The 20,617-nt window shown below is 43.7% G+C and overlaps 1 protein-coding gene across 1 annotated transcript in view; it reads left to right on the forward strand.

Moving 5' to 3' along the window:
• LOC126426557 (high affinity cGMP-specific 3',5'-cyclic phosphodiesterase 9A) overlaps nucleotides 1-20,617 on the forward strand; it is a 279,681-nt gene that overhangs the window by 142,856 nt on the left and 116,208 nt on the right. The window contains exons 7-9 of the mRNA XM_050088457.1: nucleotides 6,309-6,431; nucleotides 10,089-10,352; nucleotides 16,879-16,968. Of these exons, the coding sequence (XP_049944414.1) occupies nucleotides 6,309-6,431; nucleotides 10,089-10,352; nucleotides 16,879-16,968 (477 nt within the window). The remainder of the gene's footprint in view (nucleotides 1-6,308; nucleotides 6,432-10,088; nucleotides 10,353-16,878; nucleotides 16,969-20,617) is intronic.

The following is a 20,617-nucleotide window of genomic DNA, read 5'->3' on the forward strand; positions in this document are numbered from 1 at the left end:
CATAACCTGTTTTAGTTTGGCATTACAAGAACGGAAACATAACTGTACATCTACATACCTTAAAGAGTCTTTTCATTATGGAACGTGTTTAAGTTGAACCTCCTAGGATGAGGCCCGTCTTAAAATGAACATATTTCATAACAAAATGATTTTTTAAGGTGTGTAAATCTATAAGTCCACTTTCATTTTAACGTTTAACCTCAACTATTACGTCTTAACTCAGGTTATGAGACATATTTCCACGTATATGCACTTTGCTACAGACCTGAAGATAACAGCAAAGTCTGTCGAAACCGGTTGTTTTAAATAAAGAAATATTTATGCAATCTTGACTTCTGAATGTTTTTAGCAATTAAACCAGGTCATTCCTTTATTGTTCTCAAAATGAGAAACTTCAGTTAAATACACTCCTGGAAATTGAAATAAGAACACCGTGAATTCATTGTCCCAGGAAGGGGAAACTTTATTGACACATTCCTGGGGTCAGATACATCACATGATCACACTGACAGAACCACAGGCACATACACACAGGCAACAGAGCATGCACAATGTCGGCACTAGTACAGTGTATATCCACCTTTCGCAGCAATGCAGGCTGCTATTCTCCCATGGAGACGATCGTAGAGATGCTGGATGTAGTCCTGTGGAACGGCTTGCCATGCCATTTCCACCTGGCGCCTCAGTTGGACCAGCGTTCGTGCTGGACGTGCAGACCGCGTGAGACGACGCTTCATCCAGTCCCAAACATGCTCAATGGGGGACAGATCCGGAGATCTTGCTGGCCAGGGTAGTTGACTTACACCTTCTAGAGCACGTTGGGTGGCACGGGATACATGCGGACGTGCATTGTCCTGTTGGAACAGCAAGTTCCCTTGCCGGTCTAGGAATGGTAGAACGGAGGGTTCGATGACGGTTTGGATGTACCGTGCACTATTCAGTGTCCCCTCGACGATCACCAGTGGTGTACGGCCAGTGTAGGAGATCGCTCTCCACACCATGATGCCGGGTGTTGGCCCTGTGTGCCTCGGTCGTATGCAGTCCTGATTGTGGCGCTCACCTGCACGGCGCCAAACACGCATACGACCATCATTGGCACCAAGGCAGAAGCGACTCTCATCGCTGAAGACGACACGTCTCCATTCGTCCCTCCATTCACGCCTGTCGCGACACCACTGGAGGCGGGCTGCACGATGTTGGGGCGTGAGCGGAAGACGGCGTAACGGTGTGCGGGACCGTAGCCCAGCTTCATGGAGACGGTTGCGAATGGTCCTCGCCGATACCCCAGGAGCAACAGTGTCCCTAATTTGCTGGGAAGTGGCGGTGCGGTCCCCTACGGCACTGCGTAGGATCCTACGGTCTTGGTGTGCATACGTGCGTCGCTGCGGTCCGGTCCCAGGTCGTCGGGCACGTGCACCTTCCGCCGACCACTGGCGACAACATCGATGTACTGTGGAGACCTCACGCCCCACGTGTTGAGCAATTCGGCGGTACGTCCACCCGGCCTCCCGCATGCCCACTATACGCCCTCGCTCAAAGTCCGTCAACTGCACATACGGTTCGCGTCCACGCTGTCGCGGCATGCTACCAGTGTTAAAGACTGCGATGGAGCTCCGTATGCCACGGCAAACTGGCTGACACTGACGGTGGCGGTGCACAAATGCTGCGCAGCTAGCGCCATTCGACGGCCAACACCGCGGTTCCTGGTGTGTCCGCTGTGCCGTGCGTGTGATCATTGCTTGTACAGCCCTCTCGCAGTGTCCGGAGCAAGTATGGTGGGTCTGACACACCGGTGTCAATGTGTTCTTTTTTCCATTTCCAGGAGTGTATTTTCAGTGCGCCGTAATTTCTTTAATACCCTCGACAGACCACATAGACAGCTCGTTAGAGTGAAATGCCTGGAGAACATGTGGTGATACGATGGACCAGATGGACCCATGAAAGCAGTATGGCAAGAAGAGTAAGGACGGATTCTCTGAGACTGACCACACCTTGGGTAGATCATAAGATTGTTAGACTGACTCTGACAAATAGAGGGATGACAACAGCTCAAAGTTGGACTTAGCTTACAGGCAGAGACTCATCACAAGTCATCAGAAACACATTACTGGAAGCTGGGTTAACATCTCGAGTTGCCTTGTGTTGTTTACACCAAAAATAACAAATACTTGCAATATCTAGTGATAGAGTAGTAAAGTGGGTGATTGAGTGGCACTTCCTGTTGTTTAACAATGAGTCTCGCTTCTATCTCTGGTGATCATATCAACACCATATCTTGAGATCCATATCTCTCCAACTCCTTGGATCATGATGTGGTGAGCAACTTGATATGACAACACGAGTCACTTAATAGTTGTATAAGGGACGCTTAATAGTCCCCGGTATATGACATCCTGTTATTGCACCCTTCATGACCATGGTACAAAATTCCATATTTCAGCAGGATAATGCAAGACCCGACACTACATTTCACATCGCAGCTGCCTTGAGGACTGTATGAATCCTTGACTGACGTACGTGGTCCCCCTGATTTCTCTGCCACAGACATAATGTGAAATGCAATGAGAAGACATCTACTTCCATACCATCCACCAGCAAACAAAGTGACGCATTGTATGTTTCAGACATAGCAGAAAATTTCTCAAGACGACATTTGGGGCTGTTAGCTTCCATACTACAACCAATACAATATTGTATTCATACCAGAGGGTACCCGTGGTCTAGGGGTAGCGTCTTTGATTCATAATCAAAACGTCTTCGGTACCGGGTTCGATCCCCGCCACTGCCTAAATTTTGATAAATAATGCCGAAGACTTCCGGAATAAGAAGTCAGCCTCATTCTGCCAACGGCCTTGTCAAACAGGGCGGAGGAGCGGATAGAGGTTCAGGGCACTTTCTTGTGCTAGGGGTGGGAAATGGCCCCAAAGGCGGAAGAATCAGCAATGATCAACGACATGAGGATGCAGAAGGCAATGGAAACCACTGCATTAAACACACGTAACGTGTATCCACAGGACATGTGGCCTGTAATTGAAGAAGTGTCATGATGATCTCTCCATTGGCAAAAGATTCCGGAATGGTCCCCCATTCGGATCTCCGGGAGGGGACTGCCAAGGGGGTGGTTACCATGAGAAAAAGATTGAATACTCTACGAAAGGGTAACGTTCTACGAGTCGGGGCGTGGAATGTCAGAAGCTTGAACGTGGTAGGGAAACTTGAAAATCTGAAAAGGGAAATGCAAAGGCTCAATCTAGATATAGTAGGGGTCAGTGAAGTGAAGTGAAGAAAGACAAGGATTTCTGGTCAGATGAGTATCGGGTAATATCAACAGCAGTAGAAAATGGTATAACAGGTGTAGGATTCGTTATGAATAGGAAGGTAGGGCAGAGGGTGTGCTACTGTGAACAGTTCAGTGACCGGGTTGTTCTAATCAGAATCGACAGCAGACCAACACCGACAACGATAGTTCAGGTATACATGCCGACGTCGCAAGCTGAAGATGAACAGATAGAGAAAGTGTATGAGGATATTGAAAGGGTAATGCAGTATCTAAAGGGGGACGAAAATCTAATAGTCATGGGCGACTGGAATGCAGTTGTAGGGGAAGGAGTAGAAGAAAAGGTTTCAGGAGAATATGGGCTTGGGACAAGGAATGAAAGAGGAGAAAGACTAATTGAGTTCTGTAACAAGTTTCAGCTAGTAAAAGTGAATACCCTGTTCAAGAATCACAAGAGGAGGAGGTATACTTGGAAAAGGCAGGGAGATATGGGAAGATTTCAATTAGATTACATCATGGTCAGACAGAGATTCCGAAATCAGATACTGGATTGTAAGGCGTACCCGGGAGCAGATATAGACTCAGATCACAATATAGTAGTGATGAAGAGTAGGCTGAAGTTCAAGACATTAGTCAGGAAGAATCAATACGCAAAGAAGTGGGATACGGAAGTACTACGGAATGACGAGATACGTTTGAAGTTCTCTAACGCTATAGATCAGCAATAAGGAATAGCGCAGTAGGCAGTACAGTTGAAGAGGAATGGAAATCTCTAAAAAGGGCCATCACAGAAGTTGGGAAGGAAAACATAGGTACAAAGAAGGTAGCTGCGAAGAAACCATGGGTAACAGATGAAATACTTCAGTTGATTGATGAAAGGAGGAAGTACAAACATGTTCCGGGAAAATCAGGAATACAGAAATACAAGTCGCTGAGGAATGAAATAAATAGGAAGTGCAGGGAAGCTAAGACGAAATGGCTGCAGGAAAAATGTGAAGACATCGAAAAAGATATGATTGTCGGAAGGACAGACTCAGCATACAGGAAAGTCAAAACAACCTTTGGTGACATTAAAAGCAACGGTGGTAACATTAAGAGTGCAACGGGAATTCCACTGTTAAATGCAGAGGAGAGAGCAGATAGGTGGAAAGAATACATTGAAAGCCTCTGTGAGGGTGAAGATTTGTCTGATGTGATAGAAGAAGAAACAGGAGTCGATTTAGAAGAGATAGGGGATCCAGTATTAGAATCGGAATTTAAAAGAGCTTTCGAGGACTTACGGTCAAATAAGGCAGAAGGGATGGATAACATTCCACCAGAATTTCTAAAATCATTGGGGGAAGTGGCAACGAAACGGCTATTCACGTTGGTGTGTAGTATATATATGAGTCTGGCGATATACCATCTGACTTTCGGAAAAGCATCATCCACACAATTCCGAAGACGGCAAGAGCTGACAAGTGCGAGAATTATTGCACAATCAACTGAACAGCTCATGCATCGAAGCTGCTTACAAGAATAATATACAGAAGAATGGAAAAGAAAATTGAGAATGCGCTAGGTGACGATCAGTTTGGCTTTAGGAAAAATAAAGGGACGAGAGAGGCAATTCTGACGTTACGGCTAATAATGGAAGCAAGGGTAAAGAAAAATCAAGACACTTTCATAGGATTTGTCGACCTGGAAAAAGCGTTCGACAATATAAAATGGTGCAAGCTGTTCGAGATTCTGAAAAAAAGTAGGGGTAAGCTATAGGGGGAGACGGGTCATATACAATATGTACAACAACCAAGAGGGAATAATAAGAGTGGACGATCAAGAACGAAGTGCTCGTATTAAGAAGGGTGTAAGACAAGGCTGTAGCCTTTCGCCCCTACTCTTCAATCTGTACATCGAGGAAGCAATGATGGAAATAAAAGAAAGGTTCAGGAGTGGAACTAAAATACAAGGTGAAAGGATATCAATGATACGATTCGCTGATGACATTGCTATCCTGAGTGCAAGTGAAGAAGAAGTAAATGATCTGCTGAACGGAATGAACAGTCTAATGAGTACACAGTATGGTTTGAGAGTAAATCGGAGAAAGACGAAGGTAATGAGAAGTAGTAGAAATGAGAACAGCGAGAAACTTAACATCAGGATTGATGGTCACGAAGTCAATGAAGTTAAGGAATTCTGCTACCTAGGCAGTAAAATAACCAATGACGGTCGCAGCAAGGAGGACATCAAAAGCAGACTCGCTATGGCAAAAAATGCATTTCTGGCCAAGAGAAGTCTACTAATATCAAATACCGCCCTTAATTTGAGGAAGAAATTTCTGAGGAAGTACGTCTGGAGTACAGCATTGTATGGTAGTGAAACATGGACTGTGGGAAAACCGGAACAGAAGAGAATCGAAGCATTTGAGATGTGGTGCTATAGACGAATGTTGAAAATTAGGTGGACTGATAAGGTAAGGAATGAGGAGGTTCTACGCAGAATCGGAGAGGAAAGGAATATGTGGAAAACACTGATAAGGAGAAGGGACAGGATGATATGACATCTGCTAAGACATGAGGGAATGACTTTCATGGTACTAGATGGAGCTGTAGAGGGCAAAAACTGCAGAGGAAGACAGAGATTGGAATACGTCAAGCAAATAATTGAGGACGTAGGTTGCAAGTGCTACTCTGAGATGAAGAGGTTAGCACAGGAAAGGAATTCGTGGCGGGCCGCATCAAACCAGTCAGTAGACTGATGACCAAAAGAAAAAAAAAAAAGACCAGAGGGAAGGAGGTTGAGTTCGGGGTGACCCCTCAAACTGATTTTGAAGCTTACCTCTAGGTCTAAATGTGTCGAAAGTTTAATCATGTAATATCAGTTATGTGATGAACATTCTCAAAATTTGGTAAATATCAAGAGTGGTGTTTCATTGTATAATACTTCCCATATATATACGATTTCGGTTTGTGTCGTGTAACAGCCTGATTTCATGTAACCAACAATTTTAAGCAATAAGCGATTACTGATTGGCTTTTCCCGCTGTTGGCAGATGTACGCCATGATGTGGGCAGTGGACCTCCCTGCCAAGTTGGGCGACCTCGAGACGCTGGTGCTGCTGACGTCATGCATCTGTCACGACCTTGACCATCCAGGCTACAACAACATCTACCAGGTAATGTAGAAGCGGCAGCATACAAACTCTGCTCTTCACCTCGGTATGCGACTAGAGCCAGTGAATTGTGAACACTTCAGCCAGGCTTGTTGGTCGAAGTAATGAATGGAAATTGGTATCATTTTGGGACCAGGGAGACGATGGGTTGGTGACATGGGTTTACTGATCACCATACCATGTCACAGACCTGTCAGGTCACGTAACAGTGTTGACAGGGATTTGGTCATTAGACAGGATCGTTAAACACAGGGGCCATCTTGGTGCTATTCGACAGGAGTAGGCTTTCTGATGTCACCAGGATTCGAACCCCACCCACTTCCATTACCCTAAAATTTCCTCCACTTTTTTTTCCATTTCAGGCGTTCTTCTAATCACCATGATAAGTATGAATCAGGTTTCCAGTAACGTCATAGCACACCAACTGCTTTAATCAAATCAACTGAAGACATTAAACATTCTTTTGCCAGGCCAAAGTGACCATTGTAACACTGGTTGACTTTAGCAAGGTTAAGTTGATACTGTTGAGTTCAGTGTATAGCTTATGAAAATAGAGTGACAGAAATGAAAAGTTTTACACTATGAACACTTTGACCGAATGATTCCATACTGCTATGTCAGTTTTCCATACTTGTAGGGTACACTGATTCTTATGCAACTTTATTTTCAATACAGAAAAATGTCTTTCCTTCAGATGAAGAATAGTGTGAGTACATGATGGATATTGGAGGCATACAATGTTACTGAACTTTTCAGGTGGCCATAGCAATACAACATGTCCATCATCAACAAACCTAATGTCCGTCATGCTCTCACACCATTCTTCATCTGAAGGAGTGGATTCTTTTCTGTACTAAAAATGAGCTGGAATAGCGATGAAATTTTATTCAGCTTGTCCCAGAGGCATGGAAATAATAAAGTTTCACTTTGACAGCATTGGGGAAACCACGGTCTAACATTCTTCAGAACTGTCTTCGTGTGTCATGCAATGGTGGATGTTCCTCACAGAAAACATGTGCAGAAATCGAATATGTCTTGCATTAATTGACTGTTCCGTCGGTTCTTGGTAGAGTTGGTTTTCAAACATGAGAGTTATTCCAGAATGAGATTTTCACTCTGCAGAGGAGTGTGCGCTGATAAGAAACTTCCTGGCAGATTAAAATTGTGTGCCAGACCGAGACTCGAACTCGGTCCGGTCCCGAGTTCGAATCTCGGTCCGGCACACAGTTTTAATCTGCCAGGAAGTTTCATGACAGTTATTGATGTCTGATTTGGGACCAAAACAAGAGAGATTGTTTCAGTAAAATGTGATGTAAGACTATTAGCTTGGATGAAATATGTGACACATTGAATAGTAAACAACATGACAAGTTATAACAATTGTTCTGAGAAGAAAATTAAGTTGAACAATTATAGGAAACGTGTTCACATGCTCCCCTGGAACATGTCAGAAAAGGTTACTATATATTCCTCAATTTTCTTCTCAGAAAAATAGTTGTAACTTTTCATGTATTTCAGTATTTAACTAGTTACATATTTTATCAAAGTTAATAATTTTAAGTCAGCTTTTAGTGATATAATTTCTCTCATTTTAGTCCCAAATCAAGCATTAAAAATTGACATCTTTGAATATCAGATGAGATACTCTCTAGATGCGCCTTGTTTGAAACCTGGGCTAGGCGGCCGAAAAGTGGTTTGTAAAAATAATAAATAGTATGGAATATTACACAAGTGTTGTATGTTTTATTTCATTTATATAGTGTGTGTCTTCTTAATTTACGGAAATTCACGTGACAATGGAGGTAAGATTCATTGAAACGCATCGACAGTGTTTATTATTTTCAACTGATATTCATACCAATCACAGTCAGCCCAAACTTGATATGTTCCCATTTCTTACCTTATTTGAGAGCAATATATGTAAGCATATGAAGGGCTTATTTCAATAGTGGTACATTTTTGTTCATTCTGAGATACAGGGTCCTAAAGTTAAATGAGCGCTGAAAAATCTGCAGTTGAGATACCAGAAATATTCAAGCATATGGGTTCCTGCTAGAGATGCACCTTTCTTTCTGTTTGTTTCAACCATTAATTTCAGAAGCATTGTAGACAGAAAAGTGGAGGTAATGGACTTGTACCACTATTGAAATAAGCCCTTCATACACTCCTGGAAATTGAAATAAGAACACCGTGAATTCATTGTCCCAGGAAGGGGAAACTTTTTTGACACATTCCTGGGGTCAGATACATCACATCATCACACTGACAGAACCACAGGCACATAGACACAGGCAACAGAGCATGCACAATGTCGGCACTAGTACAGTGTATATCCACCTTTCGCAGCAATGCAGGCTGCTATTCTCCCATGGAGACGATCGTAGAGATGCTGGATGTAGTCCTGTGGAACGGCTTGCCATGCCATTTCCACCTGGCGCCTCAGCTGGACCAGCGTTCGTGCTGGACGTGCAGACCGCGTGAGACGACGCTTCATCCAGTCCCAAACATGCTCAATGGGGGACAGATCCGGAGATCTTGCTGGCCAGGGTAGTTGACTTACACCTTCTAGAGCACGTTGGGTGGCACGGGATACATGCGGACGTGCATTGTCCTGTTGGAACAGCAAGTTCCCTTGCCGGTCTAGGAATGGTAGAACGATGGGTTCGATGACGGTTTGGATGTACCGTGCACTATTCAGTGTCCCCTCGACGATCACCAGTGGTGTACGGCCAGTGTAGGAGATCGCTCCCCACACCATGATGCCGGGTGTTGGCCCTGTGTGCCTCGGTCGTATGCAGTCCTGATTGTGGCGCTCACCTGCACGGCGCCAAACACGCATACGACCATCATTGGCACCAAGGCAGAAGCGACTCTCATCGCTGAAGACGACACGTCTCCATTCGTCCCTCCATTCACGCCTGTCGCGACACCACTGGAGGCGGGCTGCACGATGTTGAGGCGTGAGCGGAAGACGGCCTAACGGTGTGCGGGACCGTAGCCCAGCTTCATGGAGACGGTTGCGAATGGTCCTCGCCGATACCCCAGGAGCAACAGTGTCCCTAATTTGCTGGGAAGTGGCGGTGCGGTCCCCTACGGCACTGCGTAGGATCCTACGGTCTTGGCGTGAATCCGTGCGTCGCTGCGGTCCGGTCCCAGGTCGACGGGCACGTGCACCTTCCGCCGACCACTGGCGACAACATCGATGTACTGTGGAGACCTCACGCCCCACGTGTTGAGCAATTCGGCGGTACGTCCACCCGGCCTCCCGCATGTCCACTATACGCCCTCGCTCAAAGTCCGTCAACTGCACATACGGTTCACGTCCACGCTGTCGCAGCATGCTACCAGTGTTAAAGACTGCGATGGAGCTCCGTATGCCACGGCAAACTGGCTGACACTGACGGCGGCGGTGCACAAATGCTGCGCAGCTAGCGCCATTCGACGGCCAACACCGCGGTTCCTGGCATGTCCGCTGTGCCGTTCGTGTGATCATTGCTTGTACAGCCCTCTCGCAGTGTCCGGAGCAAGTATGGTGGGTCTGACACACCGGTGTCAATGTGTTCTTTTTTCCATTTCCAGGAGTGTATGTAGATGATGTAGGATAGCCCACAAAGAGTGGTGCGTTTGTGTACATATGTTTTTGTGTGTGTCTGGCGGCAGATCAACGCCAAAACGGAGCTGGCGCTGCGCTACAACGACATCTCGCCGCTGGAGAACCACCACTGCTCGGTGGCGTTCCGGATCCTGGAGCGCCCAGACTGCAACATCCTCAGGTCGCTGGACGCGGAGGCCTACCGGAGGGCCCGCGAGGGCATCATCCGCTGCATCCTCGCCACCGACATGGCGCGCCACAATGAGATCCTCGACCAGTTCCGCGAGATCACGCCGCGCTTCGACTTCAAGGACCGGGCTCACGTCAACCTGGTGGGTGGCAAATGATAACGTGTATCCATTGTGGGAACCAAAGGCCCTCGTACAGTGATAGTGTAGGTGCTCCACGCCAGAAAAACTTGGGCATCATACACCCAGCATAACGTGGGCTACATACACATGTCCAATTGCAAGTCAGTTGCAAAATGAGCGCTCTGGATAACTTGGATCTTATTTTATGGTCTCGTTTGCAGAGGGCTTTGATTACTAGTTTCCTTGCCAAGTTCTGCCTGATGATGCTATGGTTTGACTTCGAGAAGAGTGCCCACATCATTTTGGTGCATACCAAATGGCGAGCATGTCCAAAGGTGATACCAAAGACCTGGTAGATTGTGATGATAATAGTGATCCCCATCACAACACTGGTCATACCCACATGTGTGCTAGGCAAGTGATTGATAAAGGAGTAGCAGAGGGTGCTATGTACAGACAACTGGCTTGGACTACGTGGATCTCAATGAGTAGGATTATCTGTAAGGCGATTTGACGACAGGTTTCCTTCGGAATTTCAGGCAAATCAAACAGTGCTTTGATTTTAAGCACCGCACCGACATCAATTTGGTGGGTTCCAAATGGGGAGACATGTCCAGAGAGGAAACTGAAAACCTTGGTAGATTCTGATGACCACATAGGTGATCCCTGTCATTAAGTGGTCACCACAGACATGTGGAACCTGCAAATCAGTGATAAACAGAATGACAGGGGGTACTATAAGTAGTTTATGACAATTGGTCTGGGTCGTTCGACCCACTACTGGAGCTAGCTCCCAAGGGTTTTGGCAACAGGTATCTTGTTGCAGTTGCGAAAACCCACGCTACACTTCGACTTCAAAACAAATAGAATAAGGATTAAGGATACAGAAAAAGCGCGAAAATTCATTATTGTTAGTGAACCTGTCTACTATAAGTTACAAATTTCCATGTGCACAGACTGCATCGCTGTGTTTCGATTCTTCAAATGTGTTGTCTGCGATCAACTCAAGATTTTAGAACTCAACATGAGACCAAACATCGATTGCCTCACATGCGACTTGTCACACACCCCTCATGTGTAGCGAATTTAGGCAACAAACCTCCTCGTACAAGGGGCGTTTGAAAAGTCCGTGCAAAAATAAAAACTAGTTACGTGTTTGGGGTAATTTTTATTTTTCCGCATAGTCTCCTTTTAGACTTATACACTTCCTTCAAAGCTGTTCTAATTTGTTGATCCCTTCTGAATAATAGGAATTGTCCAAGTCTGCAAAATAGCTATTAGTAGCTGCAATCATCTCCTCATTTGAATTCAATCTTTGTCCTGCCAGCCATTTCTTCGAATTGGGGAACAAATACTAGTCCGAGGGAGGCAAGTCTGGAGAATAGGGGGGATGTGAAACGAGTTGGAATCCTATTTCCATTAATTTTGAGACCACAACTGCTGAGGTGTGTGCTGGTGCATTGTCGTGATGGAAAAGGACTTTTTTGCGGTCCAATCGCCGGCGCTTTTCTTGCAGCTCGGTTTTCAAACGATCCAATAACGATGAATAATATTCACCTGTAATAGTTTCACCCTTTTCCAGATAGTCGATGAGGATTATCCCTTGCGAATCCCAAAAGACAGTCGCCATAACCTTTCCGGCCGAAGGAATAACTTCGCCTTTTTTGGTGCAGATTCTCCCTTGGTAACATATTTAGATTGTAGTTTGGCCTCAAGAGTATAGTAATGTATCCATGTTTCATCCACAGTGACGAAACGACGCTTAGTCCTGCAGATTCTTCCTGAACAGCTGCAAACCATCCTTGCAACACTTCACACGATTCCGTTTTTGGTCAAGCGTGAGCAATTGCAGAACCCATCTGGCGGATAGCTTTCTCATGTGCAAATGGTTATGCAAAATATTATGTACCCGTTCATTCGAGATATCCACAGCACTCGCAATCTCACCATATCATGGAATTTATCAATGATTTCTGGAGTCGTAACCTCCACGGGGCGTCCAGAACGTTCAGCATCACTAGTGCCCATATGGCCACTCCGAAAATTTTGAAAGCACTTATAAATTGTTCTAATAGAAGGTACAGAGTCACCGTAATGTTTCTAAAGCTTCTCTCTAGTCTCCTGAGGCGTTTTTGCCTTTCATAGAGTAATGTTTAATCACCACACGAAATCCTTTTTCGTCTATTTTTTGACAATTACGTGACTTCCTTGATTCACACGAATGCCAAACGCAAAGAAATAGAGCAATATGGCTGAAACTTGGTGTGCGTTCTTTCCAAAGATGCTACTCACTAAACATGACCTCGATATGCGCCAGTGGTGCCATCTCTCGGACTTCGTACGGACTTTTCAAACACGCCTCGTATAAGTAAGCCTTTTCCCAATGGAGTTGTTAGTTACTAAGTTTGCCAATGAAAATTATCATTCGACCGAAAACTTGGGAAATGACAAATTCCATAAGAAGAGAATAACGGCTCAGGATACGTTAGTCTCTTACAGTCAGAATGTTCTGCCACGACGCACCAGAAACGCGGGGCAAAGACAGCTTTACCAATATGCAAGAGTCACTTTTAACATCTCAGTGCGCCACTGATCAATGTGACAAAGCCCAAAAGAAAGAAAGAAGCTCGCAAACTGCAGTACTGACCATTACAACTGCAAGAAAAGTGCAAATAGGAAATAACGAGAGTCTACTTATTATGCTTGTATGGTATAGCAGAAGTAAAAAATTAACAAGTGTGTAGAAGATTAGGGGATATAAATAGTGATACGCACAGGTGCCTCGAGTTGAACTGAGCCTTGGTGACAGACTCGGATACGTCGTTCAGTGCTGCATTATGTCTTATGACACAGTTGATTGATCATAGAGGCTGACAGTCGGTGGCGAGCCAGCCTCTCGCCATCAGTGACCAGATGCTTTCAGTGGGTGAGACATCTGGAGAATATGCAGCCAAGGGCGACGGTCCAACACTCTCTGTGTGGAGATAGCTCAGGACAGGGTGGGCAAAATAAGGTCTTCCATTATCTCCTTCACCCAGATGACAGGTCACAGCCATCGCTTTGAACTCTTTAGAAATGTGGCGCCTATGCAAACCAGAGGTGATTGTGTCGTGCAGCCAATGGCAACCCATGAAACTGGGATCTGGGCGCATTTGGCAATCGGGAAGCAATAATGCCGACATACATTCCCCTCAGAGCCTGTACACATCGATAAGCGATATACCGAGTCAGAACGCTTCTGAAAAGGCGATGTAGTACCATTCATATGTCAAGCATTATCATTGGTTGCATCACTATTGCCATATACCTCTATGGTGCTGCATCTAGAAACAATGCAACCAAGGTCGTTGTGCTGATAGGCTGCCGTGTTCCAAACATTGTTACACTGTCCATATTGCAAAGAAGCCGACATCCAGACTCGAGATATGTGACGTCACTGTACGATCTTACACAGCAAAACGAACAGTATCTCTGCCCATTAGGCGCTAGCACTTGGGTCCATGGAGATCCTGCGTGGTGCCATCGATTCCATATTTCCGTTACTATTGTATGATCCCAACGTCATAGGGCGCATCGCTATCACTGTCAAATGTTGACACATGTTGCCATACGCACCTCTTTCTCATATGAGCCATAACACAATCTCCTCACAAACAACTGAGATTCTAATTTTATTTCCAACTGAGATACCCACTGTTTAATCTTCCCTCATGTATGGAATATAGGTGGCATTTGCGTGGCTGCATAGAGTACACTTCATGCAAACTTAGTTAATAAATAAATATATCAAATTTAATTAAAAAGAGTGATTAAACAGTTTTATATGCATACAGTAACAATCTCGCTGATCAATGCTGTCAGTGGCTCTGAAGATTTTGTGTGCCAGGAGCTTGAGTTGCACTTTGCACAATGTGTGACTTTGGCTTGGATGCTGTAGATGGTTGCTTTATTCTAGGGAGGTCACTCAACTGAGTGAGTTGAGTGATGTATGATGGTAGTTTTTGGCCCTATTTAGGTTAGGTGTAACCTTCTCTCTCCAACTCTAGAGAATAGTTCCCTACCTTAAGAAGTTTCCAGTAAATTGCGGTCAAGAGTGAAGGCTGCTCACTCATTAATTCTCTACTCACACTACCTAAACACTTCTCAACTGCAGTATTATTTGAGAATAATTTGGTGCGAAATTAAAATTTTCCACAACGCAGTATTTTCTTTGTTTGGGATTTGTAACAAGTATAGCGGGATTTTGAATAAGATAGAGAGTATAACAACGTATAATAAATACGCTAAACAGAGATTTACTAATGTTACTTTTGCATATTTGGGGTAATCGTTGTCGAGTGTCATACTTTCTCTTTCTTTCGTATAACAAGCGCAACTGTTCATACAGCTGTTACATTTTCTTTCCAAAATTGTTCAATTGTTAAAACTGACATTTGGATTTTCCAAAATACGCCGAAGTTCTGCAGTTAAATCTAAACTGTTCAAATAAAAGATACTTTCCCCAAAATTGCTTCTTTGTCTAATTTACACTACTGGCCATTAAAAATGGTACACTATGAAGATGACGCGCGACAGACGCGAAATTAAACCGAGAGGAAGAAGATTCTGTGATATGCAAATGATTAGATTTTCAAAGCATTCACACAAGGTTGGCGCCGGTGGCGACACCTACAACGTGCTGACATGAGGAAAGTTTCCAACCGATTTCTCATACACAAACAGCAGTTGACCGGCGTTGCCTGGTGAAACGTTGTTGTGATGCCTCGTGTAAGGAGGAGAAATGCGTACCATCACGTTTCCGACTTTGATAAAGGTCGGGTTGTAGCCTATCGCGATTGCGGTTTATCGAATCGCAACATTGCTGCTCGCGTTGATCGAGATCCAGTGACTGTTAGCAGAATATGGAATCGGTGGGTTCAGAAGGGTAATACGGAACGCCGTGCTGGATCCCAACGGCCTCGTATCACTAGCAGTCGAGATGACAGGCATCTTATCCGCATGGCTGTAACGGATCGTGGAGCCACGTCTCGATCCCTGAGTCAACAGATGGGAACGTTTGCAAGACAACAACCATATGCATGAACAGTTCGACGACGTTTGCAGCAGCACGAACTATCAGCTAGGAGACCGTGGCTGCGGTTACCCTTGATGCTGCATCACAGACAGGAGCGCCTGCGATGGTGTACTCAACGACAAACCTGGGTGCACGAATGGCAAAACGTCATTTTTTCGGAGGAATCCGGGTTCTGTTTACAGCATCACGATGGTCGCCACATCGCGGTGAACGCACTTTGGAAGCGTGTATTCGTCATCGCCATACTGGCGTATCACCTGGCGTGATGGTATGGGGTGCCATTGGTTACACGTCTCGGCCACCTCTTGTTCGCGTTGACAGCACTTTGAACAGTGGACGTTACATTTCAGATGTGTTACGACCCGTGGCTCTAAGCCTTGATCGTTCCCTGCGAAACCCTACATTTCAGCAGGATAATGCACGACCGCACGTTGCAGGTCCTGTACTGGCCTTTCTGGATACAGGAAATATTCGACTGCTGCCCTGGCCAGCAGATTCTCCAGATCTCTCACCAACTGAAAACGTCTGGTCAATGGTGGCCGAGCAACTGGCTCGTCACAATACGTCAGTCCCTACTCTTGATGAACTGTGGTATCGTGTTGAAGCTGCATGGGCAGGTGTACCTGTACACGCCATCCAAGCTGTGTTTGACTTAATGTCCAGGCATATCAAGGTCGTTATTACGGTCAGAGGTGGTTTTTCTGGGTACTGATTGCTCAAGATCTATCCTGCCAAATTGCGTGAAAATGTAATCACATGTCAGTTCTAGTATAATATATTAGTCCAATGAATACCCATTTATCATCTGCATTTCTTCTTGGTGTAACAATTTTAATGGCCAGTAGTGTACTAAAGAGTAATTTCTATAAAAGGCCGTCTATCCCTTAGAAAAGGTAATTTTCATAATATAAATAGTTTGATCATGCTGATGAACCCCACAACACACAGCTTTTCTCCATAGCTTCAAAAAACACATTAGAATAGTTGATACAATTTTTCTTGACGAAGTATGAAACACACAATATTCAATGTAGTGATTACCAAATTTTTGTAACTGGTTCACAAATTTGTGCTGTCTTTTTGAAGCTAATTTAATCAAGAACCGAGATTTACAACCTATAACCTTGGTCATTACGTTATTAATTACTGCCTTGTAATTCACAACTAATTTCTTTGTTGAACAGACTTGAGTATAGTGCATTATTAAAAAAAAGTATTTGATTATTTTTTCTGTGCTCAGTTAGAACAGTTACAGCAATTGTTGTGTAATAGGTTGAAATCTGTTGGCTACTTCTTGAGAGATATACACTACTGACTGTACTTCTCATTGCTGTGTACCACAGTACCTGTGAAACCTAGTGAACCTGTTTGTAGGACACTGGTGTAGTGTTTGAATATAATGTGTGAAATTGTGTTTTCTGTACACTCGTCACTTTGCTGGGAGTGAATTGTGTGCGTCATGTGGTGTTGCAGCTGTGCATGGTGCTGATCAAGGTGGCGGACATCTCCAACGAGGCACGGCCCATGGAGGTCGCCGAGCCGTGGCTGGACCGACTGCTCCAGGTACGGATGAGATGTACAACTCTGTGCAGTGCCAGTGTTGGGTGCTCTGTTCCACCCATTTGACATAACTTCACCTGTGGGCAGAAGAAGTGGTGGTGTTCGTTGATACAGAAACTTCCCAATCGCTCAAGGTTGGAGAGGGGGGGATTTCAGCTGTACCTTGTTTCAGAATATTAATGCTAGGGATGCACAATTGTACATACTGCATGTTTGTAAGTAATGTGAACAGATGTATTACTATAGCATTTATACTTCCTACTGAGCAGCAAGTCCAAATAAGACACCTGGAGTAGATGATATTCGCTTAGAAATACACTGAGGTGATGAAAGTCATGGGGTACCTCCTAAAACCGTGTCGGACCTCCTTTTGCCTGGAGTAGTGCAGTATCTCGATGTGGCATGGTCTCAACAAGTCATTGGAAGTCTCCTGCAGGAATATTGAGCCACACTCCCTCTATAGCCCTCCACAACTGCCACAGTGTTGTTGATGCAGGATGTCGTGCATGAACTGACCTCTCGAATATGTCCCATAAATGTCCGATGAGTGGCCCAATCATTCTCTCGACTTGTCTGGAATGTTCTTGAAACCATCCTCCAACAATTGTGAAGAGATTACATGGTGCTTTGATATCCACAGACATTCCATCGTTATTTGGCAACACGAAGTCGATGAATGTCTGTAAATGGTCGCCAAGTTGGCGAACACAACCATTTCCAGGTAATGATCGGTACAACTGGACCAGAGGACCCAGTCCATCCATGTAAACACAGCCCGCACTGTTATGGAGCCAGTACCAGCTTCCACAGTGCTTTGTTACAACTTAGGTCCATGGCCTCATGGGGTTGTGCCATGCTCGAAGCCTCCCATCAGCTGTTACCAACTGAAATCTGGACACATCTGACTAGGCAATGATTTTCCAGTCGTCTAGGGTCCAATCGACATAGTCATGAGTCTAGGAGGGGTGCTCCAGGCAATGTCGTGCTGTTAGCAAAGGCACATGTGTCGGTCGTCTGCTGCCATAGCCCATTAACGCCTAATTTCTTCGCACTGTCCTAACATATATGTGTGTCGTACTACCACATTGGTTTCCATGGGTATTTCAGAAACGTTGCTTGTCTGTTAGCACCGACAACGCTGTTGCTCTCGGTCGTTAAGAGAAGGCCGTCGGCCGTGATGTTGTCTGTGGTGAGAGGCAGTGCCTGTAATTTGCTATTCTTGACACACTCGTGACACTTTGGGTCTTGGAATATTGAATTCCCTAACAGTTTACAAAATGGAACGTCCTACGCATATAGCTGGAACTAACATTTGATGTTCAAAAGGTGTTAATTCCCGTTGTGCGGCCATAATCACACTGACACCTTGTCACATGAATCAGCTGAGTACAAATGACAGTTCTGTCAATGCACTGCCCTATTATACCTTGTGTACAGGATATTACAACGATCTGTTTATGTGCACATGTCTATCTCATGACTTTTGTCACCTGAGTGCACAAGTGTATGTACTGCATGTTTGTCATCAGTAAGAACAGATGTATTATTGTACCATTACTGCTTCTTATTGAACAGCAGTACCAATACACCTGGACTAGATGATATTCACACAGAATTATTAATCTTTTGGAGAACCAACTATGAAAAGAACTTGTCCTCTCCATTGTTTTAGAAGAAGGATTTTGAGCCTGGGTGTGATGCTCATAAAGTATATTTCTGAAAGTAGCAGTTCGACAACAGTACATTATTGTTTTTATTTCTTTTTTTGTGACTAGATTTGTAGCTGATTGCTTAATTGTAGTCAATACGTCCTGTAAGATATAGGAGTTACTAGGCTGAAACAACTATGAAACTTACTGGCAAGTTAAAACTATGTGTCAGAGTGGTGTCGATCCTAGGAAGTTGCCTTTTGTGGGCAGATGTTCTTCCGGCTGAGCTATCCAGCCTCTGTACAGGACCTGGAGTGAGGCTGGGCTGTGACTCTTGCCAGAATTTATCAGTCAGTGGAATGTTTCTCCACAAAAGGCAAAGACCCTAGCATCCTGGTGGACACTTTTAATGTGGCAGCTAGTTTCATAGTAGAGTTATAAATCCTTATAAATAATCCTTTATTAGTGAAGATTGCAAAAATTATTTATGGTCCTTGATAACTTCACAGTTCTGCTGAAACAGCTAGCCATTTTCACATCAAACTTTACAAACACTGTTGTACGTATCTAATGACCTTCCTCACACCAGGCTATGCACTATGAGTCATACTGAAAATGTCGTACAACTTTTACAAAGAAAATGATGTACAACTTTTACAAATAAAATGATGTACAACTTTTACAAATAAAATGATGTACAACTTTTACAAATAAAATGATGTACAACTTTTACAAATAAAATTATGTACAACTTTTACAAATAAAATGATATACATCTTTTACAAATGGCTTTCAACTATATAGTATTAACAATGTGAACGTTGTTGTTATGAATGCTGGTATGCAATCCATTGAAATGGTTCTGAATCACCTGTCACATCTTACGTTCTGGGGAAAAAAATACAATAAACATTACTGTGTCTAATCAACAGGCCAGTTGGAGTCACATTGTCATCGATAACTTACATATTTGTGCTTAACGGCATTGAATACAAAAATGTTGAGCTATAAATGGTGTTAAGCACAAGTATGAAATTTGTCAGTGGTCATGTGTCTTCTATAAGCCTCTTGATTAGATGCAGCGATGGTTCTCTTATTTGATCTGAAGATTGCTAGCTGTTTTAGCCGAAATTAGTTACCAATAATTATAAATAGTTTTTTTGATTTTGACTAATAAAGGATTTGTCATAAGAAAACATAACCTTTAACATTGGTGGATCACTAATCTCCAAGTTGCCTATGTCAGGTTTAGATTAGATTAGATTTACTTTCATTCCAATTGATCTGTACTGAGGAGGTCCTCCAGGATGTAGAACATGTCAGAAAAACAACAATACATGACAAATATTTACAACTCAAACAAATAAGCTAATGTACCATTCCACAGGTCCCAAGTGGAATGATCGTCATTTTTTAATGAACGCTATATGGAAGAATCATTTTACAAATACTAATGCACTGAATTTAAAATAAAAAAGTTTATTTATTTATTTATAAAGTAATAAACGTGTAATACAACTACTAAATACTTATTTACAATGAACACATTACTGCACTGAACTGGTGCAGAAGTTAGAGTGTACATGTACCATTCCACAGGTCCCAAGTGGAATGGTCATCATTTTTTAATGAACGCTATATGGAAGAATCATTTTACAAATACTAATGCACTGAATTTAAAATAAAAAAGTTTATTTATTTATTTATTTATAAAGTAATAAACGTGTAATACAACTACTAAATACTTATTTACAATGAACACATTACTGCACTGAACTGGTGCAGAAGTTAGAGTGTACTTACACACACACACACACACACACACACACACACACACTTATTTACAATGAACACATTACTGCACTGAAATTTTGCAGAAAATCAGTTGGTTCTTCTGAGAAATTCATCGATTGAGTAGAAGAAGTTGGCCACCAATAAATCCTTTAGGCTTCTCTTCAACTGAATTTCATTGGTTGTTAAGCTTTTTATGGCTGCTGGCAAGC

The sequence above is a fragment of the Schistocerca serialis genome, chromosome 11, assembly GCF_023864345.2.
Source record: "Schistocerca serialis cubense isolate TAMUIC-IGC-003099 chromosome 11, iqSchSeri2.2, whole genome shotgun sequence".
Lineage (NCBI taxonomy): Eukaryota > Metazoa > Arthropoda > Insecta > Orthoptera > Acrididae > Schistocerca > Schistocerca serialis.